Source organism: Didymosphaeria variabile (assembly GCF_027946475.1).
Source record: "Didymosphaeria variabile strain IMI 356815 chromosome Unknown scaffold_8, whole genome shotgun sequence".
Lineage (NCBI taxonomy): Eukaryota > Fungi > Ascomycota > Dothideomycetes > Pleosporales > Didymosphaeriaceae > Didymosphaeria > Didymosphaeria variabile.
Genome location: NW_026611627.1, coordinates 3,281,512 through 3,304,323, shown reverse-complemented (window position 1 = coordinate 3,304,323; position 22,812 = coordinate 3,281,512). Strand labels below are relative to the sequence as shown.

Genomic DNA, 22,812 nt, shown 5'->3' with positions numbered 1-22,812 from the left:
TAGATTCTTTATAAACCTCCTTCTTTTAAGTATAGCCTTCTAGTTTACCTCCTTCTTATAGGCAGCCTTCTCCTTAATGCTCTAGTTAAGCTTTAGAGGCATATTTAGTATATAATGTATTAAATATTATAGTAGAGGCTATAGTAGAGAAAGTTTTGTTAATATATAATAGGGAGTAGAGGCTAAGTTTAAACCTTACTTAGTAGGCGCATAGCTCTATTAGCCTATAGCTCTAATTAGCGCACCTATGTATAGCTTTATTAGCCTATAGCTTCTATTAGCGCACCTACGCATAGCTCTATTAGCCTATAGCTTCTATTAGCGCACCTATGCATAGCTCTATTAGCCTATAGCTCTAATTAGCGCACCTATATATAACTCTATTAGCCTATAGCTTCTATTGGCGCACCTACGTATAGCCCTATTAGCCTATAGCTTCTATTAGTTATTACTTAGCCTAGTAGGGGTAGTAAGACCCCTATTTTCTCTATATTAAATAGAAGTTTATACCTAGACCTAGAGTAAAGGTGGTATTAGTATACCTTTACTAGTAGTTAGCTATAGGTGCTATAGCACTAGCTATTAGTTATTTTAAATATTACTAGTCTATATATCCTAGGTAAGTTCTATAACCCTAAGTCTATTTACCCTAACCACTACGTAACCCTATGTATGTCTAATTAGGGATATAAAGTGATAAAATTATGTAGAAAGATAAGAGGAATACTTTTAGTATAGGAAGGTTAAAGAAATTTACACTAGATTATATATAGATTTACTATATAGTTTTACCCCCTAAATTTCTATTCCTAGACCCTTAAACTCTAACGTTAAACCTAATTTAGTATAGATTAGGCTAGATCTGTTACTACTTATTAGTTAGGGCCTACTACCTATCCCCTTTTTTCTCCTATTTTATTTCTCTCTTTTTTTTTTTTTTTTTTTTATAATACCTAAAGGGCCTACCCCTACCCCTATTTATTTATATTTTTTATCTTCTACTTATTTATTTATATTTTTTATTTTTAACTTATTTATTTTAACCTTTTTACTCTTTATTTTTAATTTCTTCTTTAACTTTAATTATATTTTCTCTAGTTTATATCTACTTATAAACTTTTATTTTACTCTACTATTATTAATACTTTTATAATACCTTATAGGCCTATCCCCTTTCTTCTTCTACCTTTCTTTTATAGTTATTTATTTTTTTTTCCCCCTAACTTTTATTACCCTATATTCTACTATAGTAGACTTATTTTCTCTTTTTAAGTATTAACCCTTTCTATATTACTTAAATAGTAACTACTATAGTATTACTTATAAACTCCCCCTATACTCTTTTAGTTAACTATCTCCTAAACTATATCTAGTATACCTAGAACTTCTCTTTATAGTTACCCTAAAAACTATATTACTAAATAATCTCTAACCCTTTTTTAGTTTCTATAGTAACTCTTACTAGTAGAATAATTATATTTAGTTACTAGTACTTATTATTAATATTCTACCCTATTATATACTATCTCTAGCTAACCTAGTACCTTTAGTAGCTATAGTAATCTCTAGTATTATATATACCCCTCTAAAACTAATCTAACTCTATATCTATATATAGCCTCTCTACCTTATATTATATTATCTTATTTATCTACTAGTCCCTATTACCTAGTACTTAGCACGCTATATAACCTACTTATAACTTACTTATAAACTCCTTTACTACCTACTAGCTACTAGCTACTCTTAACTATAATTACTACTACTTAGCCTACTCCTCTCTATATTAATTATACTCTATAGAGTTAATATTATTATACGCTATCTACTTCCTATCTATATACTTATTTATATATCCTTACTAGCATCTATTACTCTAAATAAATATATCTATTATATATATATTTATAAAGTTTCTACCTTACTATAGCTATCTCTCTACCTCGCCCTACTCTATAATAATAACTAAGTTAGTAACCTTACTACTACGCCTAGCCTACCTACTCTCCTAATAGTAGTTAATTATACTCTATAGTATTCCTATATATAAGATAAATATAATTCTAGAAAAGTTAATTCTAGTACTAAGTATAGACGTAGTTATAATAAAGCCCCCTTATACTAGCTACTACTCTAGTTACTCTATATAGTTATATATACTAGTATAGTAGTATATATACTATAGTACCTCTACTAGCTCCTTATACTACGCCTTAGTATAGTAGTAGATAATACCTTTCTTACTATTCTATAGCGCCTATATCTACTATTAGCTTATTACTAGCGCTATCTCTATTACCTTATCTTACGTATACTATAATATAAAATAGTAGATATTTAGCCGTACTATACTAGCTTAAATATAAGTAGTATATAATATTAATATATTTTATGTAAGTGCTTTTTCTAGTGCTAGTAGGAGGGTTACTATTAGTAAAATAATAGGGTAGAATAGTATATAAAGATTTTAAAGGTTTATAAGCTTTAGACGCTAGTAGCTTAATATAATAACTAAATAGTATTTATTAATTACTACCTACTATAGTAGCTTCCTCTTATTAAGTAGAATTATATACTATAGGAAGCTTAGGCTACTAGTAATATTAGTACTTATAATAATAATAGAGGTAGGGTAGTGTGTTTATACCTATATCTATTTAGCGTAGGTAACCCTATTCTATAATATCCTTTATATATAGTCCTTAATTAACGCTTAGTAGGAAACTATAAGTATAGTAACCCTAGCGCCTAGTATAATAGCTAGAATAGTAAAGAGTAAGCTCTTCCTACTACTAGTTAGAAGGATAATAATAAGTAGTATCTAGCCTTAAACTATAGTATATATAGCCTACTCTTATTCTACTAATTTAAATAAAACCTCTAGATTCTTTAGTACCTACTATATAGCCGTTCTAATATCTATTTTAAGGCTACTAGGCTCTAGTTTAGCTTACTTTAGGTATAGATTAAGAGGGTCTCCTACTAGGGCACTTTTAATCTTATACTACTACTTAGACGCTTACCTAACCTATAGAATACTAATTTATTTACTATTTAACTACTTCCTAAGACCTAGGAAGTTATACCATGCCTTACTAAGTAGTTAGAAGGCCTTAATTAACTAATTACTTAGGTACTTAATAATATTAATTAGTACACTATATATAGAGACGCCTATTACTATTATCTATAAATTCTATAGCTCTAGTAGGCTCTTATTTTTAGCTTTAGGCTCTTTTTTCTTACTAACCTTATCCTAGTACCTATAGCTAAATAACTCTCCTATAATAACTCTTCTAATACTAATAGTAATATACTAATACTTATATATATTAAGCACTACGCCTAGGCGCTTCTCTATCTTCTATTTTAAAGCTTAGGTTAAATAGTCTATTCCCTATAGGCTATGGCTATTAGCCTAGATATAGTTACTAAATAAGCTACCTAGTACTTTAACCTATAGATACTCTATAAACAGCTATATATATGCTAGATAGATAGTAGTAATCTAGCCTAGCTATATAGGTAGGAAGTAGGGGATAACCTTAGAACTATTCTACTATAATATTAATTTATAGTAGTAAATAATAGTTATTATAATTCTATCTAGAATAACCTAGTTTTAATCCTATAGTGCGCCGTTTTAAAACTATATAGCTATAAGCTTACTACTTTAAGGCAGCTGCCTATTAAATATATAGTAGGTAACTAACTTCTTACCTAGGAAGTAGTTTATAGCTTATAGATATTATTTTACCTACTAGATATTCTACTAGCTATTAGTTACTTATAACCTCTATCCTTCTTTACTTTTAAAAGCTTACTTAAGTATAGATTATAGCCTATTAGTAAGCCTATTTTCTTTATTTATAAAGTAGGAGCCGTGGTAAAAGAAGGTAATATTATTCTAGATTAAATTAAGCTAGATAGAAAACCTACCCTCTTTTTCTAGAACCTAGAGTAATTCTTACTATATCTTATTTTTAAGCTTAGTTATTAGGTCCTTTACTATCTACTAGAAGTATTTAATCTAGATTAGTTTTCTATAGTAGTATAAGATCTTTTTATTCTATAACTATAGGGCTATACTAGTATTACTATTATTAAATATAATATGCTTACTAAATACTAATAGGCTTAGTATTTTACTTATAGGACTATATAAGCCGTCTACTAGAAACGCCCTACGCTTTATTAGAAATATATCTAGCTTATTATTAGTTTACTAATTATACTAAAATACTAGGAGTAGTATCTCTACTCTAAGAACCTATATATAGTATATAACCCTAGCTAGTAGGTAGGAATAGTGCTTTATAGGATATAGGTGGCCTATATCTATATTAATACCTAGGATAGCCGTAAAGTAGATAAGCCTACTAGTAAAGGTAAATCTATTATACTTATAGAATATAAACACTACTAGTATATATAGTAAGGCTTCTATCTAGTAGTTTTTATCTTAGCTATCTAGAAAAGCCTAGAATTTACTAGCTAGGATCTTTTAGTTACCCTACTATAGGAATAGCTCCTATATATTCTTTATTAGGTCTACCTAAAACCTCTCTATCCTATTACTACTTCTATTACTACTATTAGTACTCTTACTACTACTACTATTATTACTATTACTCTTATTACTCTCTATTACTTCTATACTAGATAGTATACGTAGAAAGTAGTACATAAATAGCTTTATATAACTAGTATAGTAAGCCTATATTTTAGAATTTTAGAGCTGCCCCTATAGTTACTAATTAATTTTAGACGCCTTTATACTCTTTAGCTATTACTATATCTTTTATAGTAGTGTTTATAGCCTAGCTATACTCCTCTTAACTAGCTTCTCTACTAGGTTACTAGTATGCTTTAGCTTTAGCTTATCTAGGCTAGTAAGTCTTACTATATAGGCTAGATACTTTAGGTTTTACCTACCTAGATACTCTAGCTATCTAGTTTAATTAAACTAACCTATTCTATTAGTCTTTACTACCTCTACCTCTAGAACCTATACTTCCTCTTTATATAGCTATAGGTTTCCTTTCTATTTATTAAGTAGTGCCTTAATCTTATCTCTATAGTTTATAGTGGCTAGGCTACTTAGTTAGCCACTATAGTTTATAATAAAGTAGTACTATAGTCTAGGCGTCTTAAAAAAGGTCTACACTTTAACCTTTATATATAGTTAAGTAGTGTTACCCTTCTATAACTCCTTATATTTCTTCTTATAGTGCTTTCTTAGTCTATCTATATTAATAGTAATAAAGTTATATTCTTTTATATTATAGTCGAATATATTTATTAGCTCTCTAAGTACCTTAATTAGCCTTTCTAGTAGCTATAGGAGACTAACCGTCTTTAGATCCTTAATATAGAAGTATTAAAAGTACTTAATAATTATAATATGGGCCTTTCTTAGTATAGTATACTATTAGTAGAGATAAATATTAAGATTCTATATACTAGTCTTATAGCGCTTATAGATTAGGACCCTATACTTATATAGGTACTAAAAATACTCCTTAATATTCTTAATAGACTAGTCTACTACCTTCTAAGTACCTTTACTAGTAGTTAGCTATAGGTGCTATAGCGCTAGCTATTAGTTATTTTAAATATTACTAGTCTATACGTTTTAGGTAAGTTTTATAACCCTAAGTCTATTTACCCTAACTACTACGCAACCCTATATATGTCTAATTAGGGATATAAAGTAATAAAATTATATAAAAAGATAAGAGGAACACTTTTAGTATAGAAAGGTTAAAGGGATTTGCGCTAGATTATATATAGATTTACTATATAGTTTTACCCCCTAAATTTCTATTTCTAGACCCTTAAACTCTAACGTTAAACCCGATTTAGTATAGATTAGGCTAGATCTATTACTACTTATTAGTTAGGCTCTAGTTAAGACCTAGCTAGAACTAGAAGATAATAAGTATAAAGTTAAGAATATTAAGGACCTAAAAATAGTTAAAGGTTAGTAGAGATACCTAGTTAAATAGAAAGGATAGCTAGAATATTATAATATATAGAAGCTAATAAGAAACCTTATAAACTATAAGAAATTACTAAGGAGCTTCTAGGACTGCTAGAAGAATAAGCGTTAAGACCTAGTAGGGGAAAATTAGATAAAAAACTAGAAAGGTTAAAAAAGGAAGAATTAGCCTATAACTAGCCTAAGTTAGTTAAAGGTAAGAATAGTAATAGAGTAAATAAAATATTAGTAATTCTACTCTTTAGGACCTCCCCTTTAAGACTCTCTATTACGTTAGCTACGTAAGTATTATATATAGTAAAGGCTTACTCCTCCTCCTCTACCTAAGTAATCTTAAAGTAAAGACGAGTAACCTTAGCCTCTATAGAAAGAAGTATAAGCTTTTTCTAATACTTTTTAGACTAAATACGCTCCTACTTTTTCTTAGGAACCTAAAGGCTACACTCTATATAAATAGTAATATATGTAGTATACTTCCCTATTAAAGTATTTATAAAATACTTTAGAATCTCCTCCTTTATATAATACTTACACTTTACTAGCATTTCTAGACTACGTAGGCGCACCCTATTAGTATAAGTATAGCGCTAGTTAGTTAATAATTATTTTAGTACCTTAGGTATAGTTAGGGAAGCTAGGGAGAGGTTATAATACTATAGGAGTACTAGGGAAGATACCTACCTTTATACCCTATAACTATACTACTAGAGATTATAGGATAACTATAGAATATTAGAATAATAACCTTAAGGGGGGGAATAATATTATAATTCTATAGGAGAATAGTAGATAGATAAAGATAACTAATAGGGTAGAACTAATAAGACTAGGGGCTAATATATTATAGGATACTAAGGAACTAGAAAAAATAAGTTAGTAAGTATATAACTATAATCCTACTAAGATAACGGGATCCTAGGAGTAGAAGGACTTAGTAGGAATAGAAGAGTTACTTCTAAACTAGGACTATACTTTCTAGGAATAGAGGTTAGTAAGGGATTATAAGAACTAGGAAGAATAGTATATAGTTAAGGACGGCTCCTAAGTATTTTCTATTCTTTATAATTAATTCTTTATAGTTAAAATTAAAGTATATCTTCCCTCTAAGATCTATTAGTCTTTTTATATAATTATTACCTTACCTTCTATAGTAAGGTTAGAATATTCTCTTACTCTATTATTATTTATCTACTCTCGTCTACTAAATACCTATAAGGCCCGACTAAGAATAGGTACGTAGAAACCCCTTATAATATTATCCTTTTTTAGGTAGTTTAGTATCTACTATACTTATACCTTAGAGTAAATAACCTATAGCTAGTAGCTTATATCTTACTAAAGAATGCCTACCTTATTAAAAATCTAGTAGAGGTAATACTTATAGGCTTAGTTAATAGGTCTATTTATACTAATACTCTATTCTATAGTAAGTATATTAATTAGGAATCTAGCTATTACTAGTAGGTATAGTATAACTTAGTTATAAATAGAGTCTATATTCCTAATTTCTTTAAGGGCTATATATTACCTTTTCTCTATTTAAGTAGAGATATTTACGCCTTTATACTTTATTATAGTTTTACTTTTATTAGGGTTAGAGTATTTAGGTTAAGTAGTGTCTTTAAAGATAAAAGGTTATTTATATATAGGTTAAAACTTTATATATTAGTATTTCTAGTATAGACCTCTTACTCCTAGGGGTAAGTAATACCTAAGCTTATTAGCCCCTACTAGGTATTTCTAGTAGGCCTTCTATTCTTTACCCCTAGGGGTAGCTTTCTACCTCCTTTACCCCTAGGGGTAGCTACTATTTTCGCCCCTAGGGGCAACCTAACCCTATCTTAGTAGTACGGTTTAGGGACATAGTATATAGCTGTCTAGGTAGTGGGTTTACTAAGATTAGCTATATAGTGGAGACTTAGTGCATTATAGAGGATGGAGGCGGAGAGGAAGGGTAGTAGGAAGTCTAAAAACGAGAGAATACATTCCTAAAAGGAAGTATCCTGGACCAATTAGTCGAATGGTATACCTGAATTCTCCACCACGTTAATCTAGATTAGATACTTAATCACTGCTATCGTTAGCTCCAAGTTTTAGACCATTGCGGGGTTATTGATCGCATCCTCCATCCGGACTCTTGTTTCTCCGTCATACTTCCTCAACTCCTCGTGCGCTTGAGCCGCCTCGGCCAAGATTATCTTCTTGGTACTCTCCGAGCGAGGAATAAAGCGGGCTTTGAATGCTTCAGGGCGTGTGTTCTCGCTCTCCGTATAGGCGAAGATATCCAGCTTAACTTCATTGCCCTGCGTCCCTATTAGCGAATAATCCCCAAAGCCCGCTCCGGAAACGTCGGATATGGTTAAGCAGCTGTCCTGGACCCACACTGCGGGAAAACGTTCGGGAACACTAGCTACCTTCTGCATGTGAGGCTGCATGGAAAGACAGGCTTTCCTATATGTATCTTGGCCTTGGTATGTGACAAGAAGGGGAGGTTGCGAACGTACCTGCGAATCCAGCCCCGGCTTGATGTCAAAAGCCCAAATCATCCGGCCAAGCGAATACACCAACCCCTGCTCAGCGAGCGGCTGCCCACTACACTGTCTCCTCCCCCATCCAAACGGATTCATCCCATACTTATTCGGATACTGCCTTCCATCCATCCACTTCCCATTCTCATCGACCAAGAACCTCTCGGGCTTGAACTGGTCCGGATCTGGGAAGTCTCTCTTGTTGCGGTGTATTGCCCACATGTTGCCGGTGAAATTTGTGCCTGCTGGGAAGTAATAGCCGTTATATGAGACGGGTTTCGTATTTGCATGGGGAATTCCGGCGAGGACGGTAACTGTGCGCCAACGAAGGGTTTCTTTTACGACCGCGTTGAGGTAGGGGAGGCGGTTGGCATCCATGTCTTCCCAAGTGGGGGAGCGGTTGTGCCCGACTACCGCGTCCAATTCCTCGTGGGCTTTGGTTTGGATATAAGGGAAGGCTGCCATGGCTAGGATGCAGGAGATGATTGTGCTAGACGTTGTGTCAACGCCTCCGCCAATCAAGTTGCCCGTAAGGCCCGCCACTTCCATGTCCGTGAGCCGCAACTTCTGCTGCGCGTTCATCAAGTATTTCGAGAAGTTTACTTCTTTGGCTTCAGCACCCTCTTGCGTCAGCAGGTAGAAGTAGCGTGAGCCAATCGCAGCACCCATGCGCAGCTGGGATGGCAGTGAATACAGCCACGTGGGTAGCCGCAACATTTGCGGAATCGCTTCCATGAGGAAGATACCAGGCACGACAAAATTAACTGCTTCCATGAGCTTGAGCGCCTGCTGGGCAACGTAATCGTTCTTGCGGTCGATGCGCCGGCCCCAGCCTATGATCGAGGTTATGCTGACAGAGTACCGTTCGATCGCTGACACGAAGTCGTCTGGGTCCAAGAGGAAGTCGCGGATCAATACACGGGACTCGTCTGCTTGGAAAGAGCGATAGTTGCGTACGGCTTGGGAGCCGACAGCCATATGCTGCATCACTTTAGTATGGTTGGTACACGGAAGTGAAGACGTACGTACCATCAGTTTCCTATGAGCCCTCCACCTATCTCCGTAGACCAACGTCGTCTGATTCGTGTTGGTGCAATTGATCGCATCGCCCATGACCACAAGCCTTGGCCTGCTTGAGAAGATGTCTGACTTTTTCTCCAGTAGGTCAGACGCAACCCATGCATCACTCAAAATAATTCGAGGATATCGCCCGATCCATAGGGTAATCATGGGAGAGTCATAGTGTCTTGCCCACCTCTCCCACGAGATCCATGGTTTATAGGCTGGCGTCTGGAAATGATTCCCCACGATAGGAAAGGGGAAGGGGCCAGGAGGGAGGTGTCTACGCTGATGAAGGATGCGGATGTAATCCACTATAGCGAAGGCGATTGGAACAATAACAAGAAACGGCAGAATGGAGGGCATTGTGGCTAGAAAGGACAATGGGAATGTTCGATTGCTAAATTCAAAACTAAGCGTATATAGGAAGAGGGAAGCCCAAAGTATTCTACAGTTACTAAGAACTGCTCTAACCCCGCTACAATCCATGTGGTGGTCGTTTATGGCTAGAGTTACCCCAACCTTTATGGCCCACATGTGGGGCTCTCCCACTAACGCTTTGGATATTATAGGGTAGTGTGGGGGGAAGGCGCGTTACTACCTAGCGTAATTAGTAATCTGGGTTCTTTCTATTAAGTAATTACCATAACTTACAGTCGACTATATTAACTGTACCCTACCTTCTATTAGCTAGTAACTCTCATTAATATCTAGCTTTTACTTATATAAAGTTTAGGTATATAACCTATTCTATTATATAATCAGTTGGCTCGATAGGTTTTGGGGCTTTTCATCCGCCATTGAAACAAGCGACTGTCCTTTCCGGCACCTCTCTCACATTCTTTGGGTTCGTCATCCAGTTTGTCGGACTTCGAGGGCTGCATTCACCAAGTTCACTGTTGCAGCTTGAGTAATTGTTGGCATGAGCCTGGTCAGATCGTTACGAGGACCAAGTGCATCCAGGATGATGACAATATATCTCATGGCCTCCAGTATCCGATCGTGGGACATGAAATTGTACTTATAGCTCTTTGGATAGTATGTCCAACTACCATATAGAGTCTCCATCGAACGTCCAATTTAAATCTCGAATGTCCTGCCATAACTCATTACCTAAGAAGTTAACTGAATCACTTACTTCTCGTTCGGTATTTCTACGCTGTTGTAGAACATCCCCAAGAACCTTTGCTACAGAAAGTGCGATATCCGACTTTCTGCCGAGATACCACAACGCTTTAATACAATCATCAGCCCGGTCCAACGCATCATAGTGACCCGCCGTCGTTGAGAGTTGGGAAGGTAGCAACCCGAGTAGTACCGTGCCGGCTTTTGCAAATGCCCGAATCAGCACTTCAGTCCAGGGCTCAGTTAACAAGGCTCCTTGATTAACCGCAGGGTGGAATTCCCTAGAACAAGAGAACGACGCATCCTCTCGTGGACAAGAGCACCTCGCAAGGTCTGACAATATTCTGCAATTGGTTTGGCGGAAGCGCGTGATGAACTCGGATGAAGCACGCTGTCGTTCTTTGCCTCCCACCCCAAGATGAGATGCATCTATAATTTCGACGAAATCTGCTAACAGAAGTGTTGAAAGATGCCAATGGCCGGTTAAACATATGTACCATGACTGTGTGCGGGATGGAAGACAGTCGTGGCTCTGTATACAGTCTTGGATGAAAGGTGCATACCAATTTCCCCAGTAGTCGTACACATCTAAAGCTTCCCTAATGGCTTTCTCAATCATCTCACCACGGCGCTTCCGTGTTAGGAGGGTCTGGATCCTAGCAATCTTCCGAAAAAGGAGGACCTTGACAGGAGCAGCATCACGTAACAACGAAGCGGCTTGGTCGAAAGAGCACGGCCATCTCACAACGGCCTCCTGGGATCGGTCACCTTGGCGTTTGAACAAGTAGCGACCCCAAAGGCCCTCAATGTTATCGTCCAGAGACCTCTGCTTGATTCCATCAGTCGAGTCGCGAAGCGATCTAGATTCTGTTGCAGAGATGTCGCTGTCCTCATCTGACACCACTAAAGGCCGCTTATGCATTACAGATGACAGCGTGTCGAACATAACCCCGAGCCAAAACAGTTGGTCAACTGTTGCGCGGTCCACATCATCCAGGCTGTTGGCTGAAGAATAGCGTTGATTTCGGTATCGCGAGGCTCCTGATCCTGTCAAGGGCGTACTTGCGGACATTGCCATTCTCGACCTAAGGGAATGGATGAGGCGTAATGCTTGTTCCAGATATACAGGCGGGCCCTCGGCGTTGATTTCTAAGTCTACTTTAGAGAGAAGGTCTTCGCACTCGCTGATTTCTCCGCCTTCCACATCCATCGATGTGGAATCTGGGATACCAGTATGTCGAGCTTTAACATGCCCTCCCGTATTCCTTCGCCCATGATCGGCGTCTGCTGGCCTCTGTGTCAACGCGAAAATGATCTGGGCGAGTACCACTCTAAACGACTCGATCTCTCCAGCAGCTTGTATCCCGGTGCGAGCTTCATGCCATGTAGAGAGCTGAAGCGCGCGATCGAATTCAACACTCCGTCGTGTTGGTGGAAATTCTTCGAGGGCGAAGGCTTGATTTCTAGCTCGTAGAGAGTCACTGCTAAAAGGATACACGGATTCGCTCCGCTCGCTAGCTTGTGCCCACTGTGTAGCGAAAGCAAGAATTGCTAAGTTGAGAGCCTTGGATGCCGCCTTGTCTTCGCTAGATGTAAGCTGGCGGCCTCTGATTGAGGTTGCTACCTTATCCAGTCGAAAAACGCGATGATAAACACGGTTCCATTGGGACCCACTATCATCGTCCATCGGAAAATCAGCCTTCGCGATATATGGACAAGTCCGCTCGGTTAACCAGCATGACAAGGCATTTTCGAAGCTGTCATGATAAATCTTCAGTAGACCCTCTGTTACAAGCTCCTTGTTCGTGGACAAAAGAATGTTGCTGGCGAATGTCGTTGCTGGGCAAGGAGAGGCACCCCGTTTGTTCGAACGTGACGACCCGCGTCCGCATTTTCTTTTACTGGTCGGGATGATGGCCCCACTCGTCGCGGGAAGGTAGTCGCTTGTGCGCGTTCTGTCAGTGTATTGCATGTACACATTACCATTATCAGTGCTGTCGTCGTCGACGCCTTCGGAAGACATCCCAAGTGACAAGCTTTTGTCGAAGTCGCTGTCACACGGAACACTATCCACAAATATGTCATATACACTTCCTCCGAAGCCGCTCGTTCTCGTACTGATACCGTCATTTGACATGTGAGAGTCATACGTGATCGAGGCTAGTGATGGGTCTAAGTCGAAAGTCGGCATGCTAGTAGGAGAATTGACAAATTCGAAGAACGGCACGAACTTGGCACTGCCCGCTACATTGAGATGATTTGTAGGCTCCACTGCGGGTACCCGCGGAACGGATTTGTTATTATCTGGCGGCGTTCGAGGAGAGCATCTTCCGGTTTGACGACGATTAGCTGGTGGCGTAGTGCCCCATAATGGTTGCGTTGCTTGGGACACGCGAATTGAGCGAAGCCAATCGAATGTGCAACTCTTCTTGATCTTCCGGCAGTTTCCGCACGGTGCTAATGGACCGAAGGCATCTAGTATGTCAATGACACGTGACAGTGGTGTTGGAATTAGTGAAACTTACCGCTGTAGTGAAATATGGTTGGGCTGTCTACAGTTTTGTTCGCTCCCATCAAGGCATCTTCTAGAATCGCGGCATCGCAAGCTCTTTTGCCTTTCCGACACTGATCACAACTTCTGTTTTGCTTCCTGCCTCTTTTTGTAGATCTCATGCTAGTCATGTGCAATACAATGTGGCCAATAAATGTGCTGTCCAAGAATAATATATGTATTTATATGCTTGAGCGGTGCCGGAATCATTTATAAACCGACGACAGGGCTAGGAGCTCGGGAGCGGAAGTAAAGACGCCTTGATGATGTGTACCCCGCCCCTGACTAGCCCGCTCCACATTCACGCTTGTAAATGCGGGGAAAGCTAACTTGTTTACACTAAGCTTCATCTGCATCCTCTTCCTTTAAGGCGAAGAGAGCTCAGACGTTATGTGTCTTCTCTAACGAGTTTCGACCCTGCATCGTCGACTCACATAGCTTACTCGAGTCCTTTTCTCAGCGGAGCCTCGGTTTTTTGGCCGTGGAAAGTCCGTGGACCGCACAGACCAGCCAGCATCACTTCGATGGCCATTTATGAAGTGTTGCAGGCTAGCGGGCTTTCGGTGGTTCAGCCAAAGTGTTCATACAACCTTTCCATACTGTATCAATCCTCAAGCCCACCTGAACCGTAATGAGATATGGGTAAGTCCGGGTCGAAAAACTAATGGTTCATGTTCTAGCTAAGAAAATCCAGCATGTTCCAATCATCATCCCTTCAGTGCTTGGTAAACCCGGGTTTCGATATCGAACCACAGCCCCAACACCTTCGCATCAGCAAATGGAAGAATTTGAGTGCATACTATCCCCCCAACACCATTCTCTCGATCAGCCCACCACCAACAATTGGGCAGGCCAGCCCAGAAGCCTGTCTTCGTAGATCGACCCGTCGGGCCTCCATTTGACAGCATGAAGGTCAAACCCCAACCTTGCGGGCCATTACCTTCAATAGGATAGATATCCGGGATTGGATTCGTTAGCTCGGGCTTCGCCGCGGGAATCCCTTGACGACCAAAGTTAGGAAACGGCTCAATCTGATTGGTAAACATAAGGTCCACGGTCTTCACGTCAAGAAGTTTAGCGCCTGTTGTCGGCGATGTGCCATCATTTAACAAAGTCGCGATTATTTCTGGCCGAGGTTAGCAAGTTCAGGGCGTCTGAGAGGTTCCATCAACTCACGGGCGTAGTCTGAAGGTGTACTGAAAGCCCCTGCGCCTCCACTGTTGAACACATCTTTGGTTTCGAAAGGTTCAACCATGAGCGGCTTACGAAGGAGATGATCCCGTCCGATTATGGACCCATCTGCTTTGCGGTGGTTCATGAAAGCCAAATGTTGCGTCATGTTTCTGTCAGGAAAAAACGAGATGTTCTTCAAACCCAGCGGTTGAAATACGTTGCCGTGGCAGTAATCGTTCAAGGAGAGTCCGGTAACACGTTCTAATGCAAGGCCCGCGAAATCAATGTTCACGCCATATTGCCATCCTTCGCCGGGCTGGAAGGTCAGCGGCTGGATGAGATCTTTGATGTGTCCAGAGAACTCATCAAAGCCGACGGGATGAGAGAAGTCGCGTAGCTCTTCGTTAAAGAACGTGTAGCCAAACCCAGCTATATTCGGGTAAGCCAGCTTCGGCTAATTCGCGGATACTATGTGACGCACCGGTATGATTCAAGAGCATCCTCAAGGTGATTTTCCGCTTCTTTGGCACCAGCTGTCCATCCTTCTGCAACACCTGTACGTTCGCGATCTCTGGCACCAAGTTTTCGAGCTCATCCCCGTCATCTAGATGCAGTTTTCCTTGCTCCACAAGTTGCATACACGCAAGACCAGTTATCATTTTTGTACAAGAAGCAATCCAGAAGACGGTGTCTAAAGACATGTCTTCGGAACTGTTGACACCGCGCTTCCCAGCTGAGTGGGCAAAGAGCTCGGTACCATCTTTGTGAACGACAACGACGCTCGCCCCTGGTATATCAGATTTCCTGTCTTCACAGGCTTCGTCAATCGTCTGCCTCAGTTGTTTAGTGACGTCTGCGGAGAGGGGCATCCTGGGGTACAAGAAAGGGCTTCGGGTGAATCAAAGGGAGGTATGAATTATTTTATCGCTCTTCACGCGTAGCCCAGCCCTCCGTATAAATGGGCACTCGGAGATTTGCCTAGTTCGGCTTCATAAGCCACTTTCCGATCGTCGAGGGGCTGTCTAGAGTAGAGAAGGGACCCGTCTTCGGTACCGGTAGGTCTCACGTTCGACGCACAACACGCTCGGGTGTGCGGTTCGAGTGTGCGGTTGCTGCACGCAGGGTCCTGGGCGGAGCCGCACTATCAGCGCAAAAGCGGGGTCTACACGCAGCGTCCAGAGCGGAACCCGCAAAAGCGGGGTTTGCACAAAGCCGAGTCTAGCGCGGGGTCTGCATAACGCGGGGTCTCCATAACGCGGGGTCTGCTTTACGTTGGATTTACGAGACCAGGGGAGAAGTAGGGCTAGCTCTAATCCCGCCTGTCTTATGCACGTGGCTTGAGGTTTCGTGCGCCGTCTCTTTTATAGTACGAATGTTGAACTCTTGTCTGCTCGTTTACAAGCTGAAGGCCCCATATGCTAATTGCTTGTGGTAGGGTGCATGTATTGATATCTTGCCGGTATTCAAGGAGATTGTTCTGCATGCGATATGCATCTCGTCTTGAGAAATTTCCATGCCAGCCTCACATTATCATGGTGCATGCATGCTACTTCGGTTGATGGCATCCCCACCAACGTATTACTTTAGTAACGCACCAGTTGTTTAGAGCGAATCCCAGTACCAGAATTAGATGTGATGAGCCAGGGGAGAGTCTACACGGGGAAGCGGAGTATTTTCTTCTCATAGTCCTAGTGTCCAACTATAACTGTGATAATTATAGGAGGAAGACTTGAAAAAGGCAATGCGGCTATGGCGAAAGAGGTGAGCCCGATCCGCACAGGACGATATGCTGTGCGGATCCTTCATATGCCGGTCCGTGATCGGTTCCGCTTCGTACATTCCGTGGGCTCTAGACGGACAACGCACGCATGCACAGATGACAGGGCTTGCGGCGTAGAGGACAGGCTCTATATGAATGATGTCGTTCTTGATAGGGACGAGCAACATGAATTCGCCTTCACATGCAACACGTCTTCATACTGTCATCATGAGCAGCACTTTGAACGACCAGATTTCCAACAAGGGGCTAGACGGGAGGAACAGCGTGGCTGATAAGTCAAATCTGCCTGCACAAATGCATGCCGAGCTGAAGGAGTACTCGCGTCGACGTGGAACTGAGTATCCGTACAACGATGACTTGGACGTCGATGTCTTGATCGTTGGCGCTGGATTTGGTAATTTTTGCGTACCCTGCAGCTTGCAGATCACCGCTAAGGACATTAGGCGGAGTATTCTGTTTGAAGACACTTCGTGAACAAGGGCTCAAGGCGACCATCTTCGAAGCTGGGACGTCTTTTGGTGGCACTTGGCGATGGAACAGATATCCTGGAGTAGGTTTACAGATGGCCATCCTGCTCTTAGAACTTGTTTCGCTAATAACTGCTAGGCTGCTGTGGACTCTGAAGTGCCAGAGTACCAGTTTTCCTGGCCAGAAACTTACAAGGATTGGTGCTGGTCGACCAACTACCCCAACTACAAGGAACTTCGCGCCTACTTTGATCATGTCGACAATGTCTTAAACCTCAGCAAGGATTGCTCCTTTGAGACAGTCGTCGTTGAAGCGAAATTCGATACGGACGAGGGAAAATGGCATGTCACGACCGCTGACGGGCGTTTGGCGAAGAGCAGATTTTTGATAGTTGCGGCAGGCTTCGCAAGTAAGAGATATATCCCTGATTTCAAGGGATTGAATAAGTTCAAAGGTGTCGTTCATCACTCAAGCTTCTGGCCTGAAGAGGGTACGCCACATCTGACAAAAGATTGCCGATCATGCTGATGCAACACAGGGGTGGATCTGAAGGATAAACGTGTAGCCGTCATTGGTACTGGTGCTTCTGGTGTGCAAATTGTACAGGAGGTTGGACCTGTAGCCAGTGAGCTGAAGGTTTTCCAACGCACACCGAATCTGGCAGTACCAATGGGCAAGCGAAATCTCACTCCAGAGGAGCAGAACGGCGATAAGAACTGGTATTACCGCCTATATGAGCTACGGGAGAAGTGCTTTGGTGGCTTCTTCTACGGAATGTACGAGAGAAACACATTTGATGACACGCCTGAGGAACGGGAATCATTCTACCGGAAGCTATGGGACCATGGTGGCTTCCGATTCTGGTTGGGAAACTACAAAGACGTAAGTAATGGATAACCCATCTACTTGACAGCGACTCAAATTTTTAGATGCTCAATGACTCAAAAGCGAACCAAGAAGCGTATAACTTCTGGGCCCGGAATGTTCGTAACCGCATCGGTGATGCTCGCAAACGTGACATCCTTGCTCCGCTCAAGATGCCGCACTACTTCGGCGTCAAAAGACCCTGCCTTGAAAATAACTACTACGAGCAGTTCAACCGACCGAACGTGGACGTGATTGATATCAAAGACAATCCAATCGCGGAGTTCACGGAGACTGGGATTAAGCTCGAAAACGGAGATCATTATGAGTTTGACGTTGTCGCGGTTGCGACCGGCTTTGATATCACTACGGGCGGGATGACGAACATGGGATTGGTGTCCATCCAGGATACCACGCTTCAAGAGGAGTGGCGAAAGGCTGCTGTCACATATCTAGGCACGACAGTTTCGGGGTATCCGAACATGTTTCACCTATACGGACCTCACGGGCCCACACTTTTGTCCAACGGGCCCTCTACGGTTGAGGTCCAGGGTCGCTGGATCTGTGATACCATCAGAAAGGTGACCAGAGAGAACTTGAAGTACATTAATCCCACTCAGGAAGCGTCTCGGGAGTGGAAGAGACGCATTAATGCGCTTAGCGACGCGACTCTCTTTCCGACCACGAGGAGCACGTACATGGGCGGCAGTATGCCGGGCAAGGCATTTGAGCAGGTTAATTATGCTGGTGGGATTCCTCAATATGCTATCGAGGTAGGTGAAATCTAAGCCAGCAGAAATTGGAAAATTTTACTAATTGAACAGATTCGCGATGCACTGGATGGGTGGAAAGGGTTTGAGTGCGTTAAAGCATAGAATGAGTCCAAAAACTGGCATTCCTGGTCAGATTAGAGATTCTTTAACCTCCAAATCTATTTCTGCCTTTACTTGAGGTAGAGTATATTACTGGTTATAATTGAAATGGGACGAATGCTTCGAGCTATGACCTTCGCTATCATGCTATCCTTAAAATTCTATAAATTTATACATCTTTCATATCTACGCGTTTCGCATAATAGTTTTTTTAGAACTAGGGACTAAGTATTACCCATCCGGATAACTATCAAGGAATTCGAATGGTAAATCATGTAGCCCATCGAACAGTTCTGCTTGCCCTTCCGATTGGAAGCCGAGAGACCCATTGAACAGCAGCTCACTCAAGGGTTGAGCGGGAAGCATTTTCTCAGATGGAGGTTGCAAAACGCCGTGCCAATCAACTTGCGACAGCTCTGTTACTGTTCCGGTAGCGCTAGGGTCACCTGCACCTTCTTGGGGAGGACACAGTAGCTGGAAAGGAGAGACGACGGTCAACATCTTTTGATGCAGCCGCTGCACAACATTGAAAGCTGCGCTGGCGAGATCATTTTTGGCCCGTAGCAGTTCCAGTCTGTTCAATCCCCATTCCAGATTCGATTTCGACTCAGGAAGTTGTTCAGCGAATTCATTAGGGAACCGGATGTGCACGGCGGCAATGAGCACCATAGCATCGAATGTCGCAAAAACAAGACTGAAAGCCTCGTACTGTAGAGGTTCGGTCTGGTCGAAAAGACGCGCCTGGGAGTCCAAAATCCGTATGGCAGAATGGAAGGCACTGGCACGACTGGTCGGCGATACATACAGGAATGGTCGATGTAAAGCTAACAGAACGAAGTGCACATTGGTATACATGGCTTCCAACGCCGCAGAAATCCAAGGCGGCTCGTCTCGACGTTGTCTTTGAGCTGTAGCCCATGCAGGGAGGTTCGCAATGTTAGTGAGAATATTCTGGTGAATATTCTCCACGAGGAGAAAGCAGTCTTTCGCTTTCTCATGATCATGAATATCCTGTAAAAATTTATAAGCAGTGTGATAGCCACACAAAAGGATATCGCGTGGTTGCGGTAGCTTGGGCATAGAGCTGCTATTCCATAACATCGGTACAGGAACGTCCGCGGGATTCATTCTTGTTGACATCGGCCTTCCAAGTACAACAGCCATATGAGCATCCCAAAGGTGAAGTACGAACCATACCCTGGAACCCAAGTTTTGATATGTTTGCTTCTCCTCTGTCAAGCATAGCGTCGGCTCCGACTCCATTAGATGTAGGCCAAGTTCTTGAGCGTCCCGGACAGCAATTCCTAGAGTATGCCATGCCTATGACTGCTCCTGTGGTTTTTTGAAAGCATGCTCGCATTAGTCCAGCCTGTACTGTAGTGATTGTGAGCTCGCTTTTTCCAAGTGACGAAGCAAGCCGACGGCCCGCATCACTGTAGCACGCCGCCCGATCGGATAATTCCATGTCCGCTACGGACTTCAAATCATCAAGACTTTCGTCATGGTGTAGAGGTTGGAATAGTAGCGATTGTGCTAGGACCTGGAAGAGTAGTGCAGGAAAAGCCCGGATATCGACAGGTAAGCCATCCCGTGCTTCTTTCAGTTGGTTGTATGACAGACTGTTCCATAGGGACAACTGGTCGGTAAATGTAGCTTCGTCGACGATATCGTAGTGCCACGCCACGTTCTTGAAAAATGATTGGACCAAGATACCTATGTGTCTCCGAGATGGGAGCTCTCGAATGATGCTTGCGTATTGACTCGCGGCAAGATCATGACGGAGAAACGTCTGATGTGGCAGGCTGGAGGACTGCCCCAGGCCATGCATAACACCTGGCGTTCCTCTTGTGTTGTCGGCATAACCAAGTACCTTGAACTCAGGTTCGGTGATTTTAGAAGATGTTGATGATGTATCTGTGTTGATTTGCGAGACACTCATGGTCGGCTGATCCTCGAGCCTGGAAGTAAGAGTGGTAGAGCGTACATGGCTTTCATCTACTTCGTAGAGACAAGCAGCCTGTGCTTGTCAGCGCATAACATCCCTGAAAAAGTAAGCGACATACGCTCTTGCCGCGTTTGATACAATTTGTACATGGCTGAAGACGATCGCACTGCAACGTTAGCTTGTACACACTTTTCCACAACCCAGGCACTCTTACTTTCTGTTTTCGCCTATGACATTCTTTGCATGAGATTCTGGGTCGCCTACGTCGCGGGTAGGGCTCAATGCCTTGATTGCCTACTAGCATTGGGATATGACGATTAATGAAAGCAATACAGATGAAGATTCGGTGTTATAGATGGAGAGAATGGAGAAACGCCGAGATGAGGAGCAGCTAGAGCGGGGTCGAAGGCGCGCTACAGCTTGTTTACTATGCCCACTTCGGCAAGTTCGGATAGTGTGGAATATGAACTGTGGCGCGCGGATTATGAAGCAACGTGCAAATTCTCTGTTTTCCTGTTCTCTCCTTGCGCACACTTCGAGCCACTACTTCGAGCCGTGACATGTCAAGGCTTCTTCATACGGAATGACATGCGTCTAGCTGTGCGTAAGGTTCCGCTTCAAACATGGAAATGCAGATTAAATCTCACAAAAAACGTGCATTAGTGGTGTATGGAATTGTGTAAGATGATTCCCACCGCTTCTTCATAACCGACATCGTCGCGCCAATGAGGTTCATTGCCGTTTGAGGCCCTGGGCCAGTCACGAGATGTAAGCCGTCCTTCACTCCAGTTTTCACTACCGTCATGTCTTTCAAGTCCTCGGCTTCATCAACAAGGGCTCCGGCTTCTGCCAAGACATCATGTGTCTTCCAAGTAAAGAAGCTGAACTGCGGCTCTAACTTGCCCTGCGCGTGAACCATTGGTTCCAGCGCAGGAAGTGCGGCTACCTTCACCCCCTTCACCAGTTTTTCATTCACACCGTTGATCTCGATGTCGAAACAGGCCAAGAGCGTGGGACCATGGCACAGGGCAATCATCGGAAGACGGTGCTCAATGGCACGTCTCATCATCGTGGCAATATTTGGCGTAGGCTCAATCCAAGCGTGAGTAGGATCCGATCCTTTTGGGCTTGTGACTGCTACGTCTTCATTGAACCCAAGCCCTCCAGCAAGATATACTGCTCCGAATTGCTGAGGGTCGAATTTGTCCGCGCACATAGCATTTCCCATGAGATACTTCAGTCGATCCGCAGGCAGGCGCAACGGATCAAGTCTGAGCGGAGCACCCAACCCGACCCCGGGAAGACCAAGAGCAACTGCGATGGCCTCCGTTGGCGGCTCACGGACGAGCATACTGTCGCGTTGAATAGCAACCGGGCGGCCATACGGGGTGAAGACTTGCAACGCATAACCATTGCTAAGCATTCCTAGCGCCCAGTCTATTAATTCTTGCCATTGCGCACCGTGTGAGCTCGCTATGACAGCAACCGTCTTCTCACGAGGTGTATTGGCCCTAACTGTTGCCGTGGAGAAGGACCGCTCGATCTTCAGAAGAGCAGCATCAAAGTCGAGGGAGCTGATCTTCTCCCATGCCTTGATACGCAGCAAGCGCTCGTACGAGCTGACTGAGGTTCTTTCAGATGTTTCTCGAGCTGGGGCATCCCAAAGCCCAATGCGCGGAAGCCAGCTGTAATACGCCTGGCGGTCTGCAGAAGACAGGGTGGCAGACTCTGCCTTTGCGAGCAAATGGCGAAGATACTCAGTATCTCTTTCCACTTCGGATTTGTTCAGAATTCCCAGCAGTTCAAATAGCAGACTTGGATGCAACCTCAGCTTTGCGTCTTCCTGATAGACGTCGAAATTGCGAAGGTGATGCTCTGGGTCAACGAAATAACGGTCGACGTATGCTTGGCGAAACTTGGTGAGGTCGTCCAAGGTGAAATTACCAACCAATTTCTCCAAAGCTTTGGTTTTCGACTTGTGGTCTTCAGGATTGTTGGATCTTGCGATGGCAATCTCATGTACGCTCTCGACTGCCGCAAGGGTTGACATCCCGTCAAAGGACATTGAATCGTGGTGAGATTGATAAGGGTTTGTGCCGGAACTGTGCTGGTACAGTAAAAGTCTTCCACGGGAAATTCGAAGTAAAGCACCACCGAACGACGAGCTTGACAGGTGAAATGCAATTCGAGATTGATTTGACTTTTACCAGACTGGGTAAATGTGAAGCATTCACGAAGTGACGGTCTACTGTGTACTACACGGTTCTATTTTATATATTCTTAATCGTACTTGAGGCGCCATCATCGACGAACGAAAACTTCGAAGTTTCGGCGATGCTCTTCAAGATATTCGGAGATGACCCACAAATTTTCGGCGATAGGCCTGACCCCGCTTCCAGTAGTGGCTCCCTTCTACAGCCCACCTCCCACCCGCTCAAAATATGGA

The 22,812-nt window shown here is 42.5% G+C and overlaps 4 protein-coding genes across 4 annotated transcripts; 2 read left to right on the top strand and 2 right to left on the bottom strand.

The window, feature by feature from the left end:
* Positions 1-8,094: 8,094 nt before the first annotated feature.
* N0V89_011314 (uncharacterized protein) lies at positions 8,095-9,507 on the bottom strand (the record flags this gene model as incomplete). Its single annotated transcript, XM_056220046.1, has 2 exons — positions 8,095-8,304; positions 8,506-9,507. The coding sequence occupies 2 exons, from the start codon at positions 9,505-9,507 to the stop codon at positions 8,095-8,097; spliced, it is 1,212 nt and encodes a 403-aa protein (XP_056067173.1).
* Positions 9,508-17,023: 7,516 nt separating this feature from the next.
* On the top strand, positions 17,024-17,582 carry N0V89_011313 (uncharacterized protein; the record flags this gene model as incomplete). The annotated part of the gene is made up of 2 exons (XM_056220045.1): positions 17,024-17,030; positions 17,224-17,582. 2 exons carry the CDS (start codon positions 17,024-17,026, stop codon positions 17,580-17,582), a joined length of 366 nt encoding a protein of 121 aa, XP_056067172.1.
* Positions 17,583-17,666: 84 nt separating this feature from the next.
* On the top strand, positions 17,667-18,337 carry N0V89_011312 (uncharacterized protein; the record flags this gene model as incomplete). Its single annotated transcript, XM_056220044.1, has 2 exons — positions 17,667-17,672; positions 17,723-18,337. 2 exons carry the CDS (start codon positions 17,667-17,669, stop codon positions 18,335-18,337), a joined length of 621 nt encoding a protein of 206 aa, XP_056067171.1.
* A 2,672-nt stretch (positions 18,338-21,009) lies between these two features.
* On the bottom strand, positions 21,010-22,431 carry N0V89_011311 (uncharacterized protein; the record flags this gene model as incomplete). The annotated part of the gene is made up of 1 exon (XM_056220043.1): positions 21,010-22,431. The coding sequence occupies one exon, from the start codon at positions 22,429-22,431 to the stop codon at positions 21,010-21,012; it is 1,422 nt and encodes a 473-aa protein (XP_056067170.1).
* Positions 22,432-22,812: the final 381 nt, after the last annotated feature.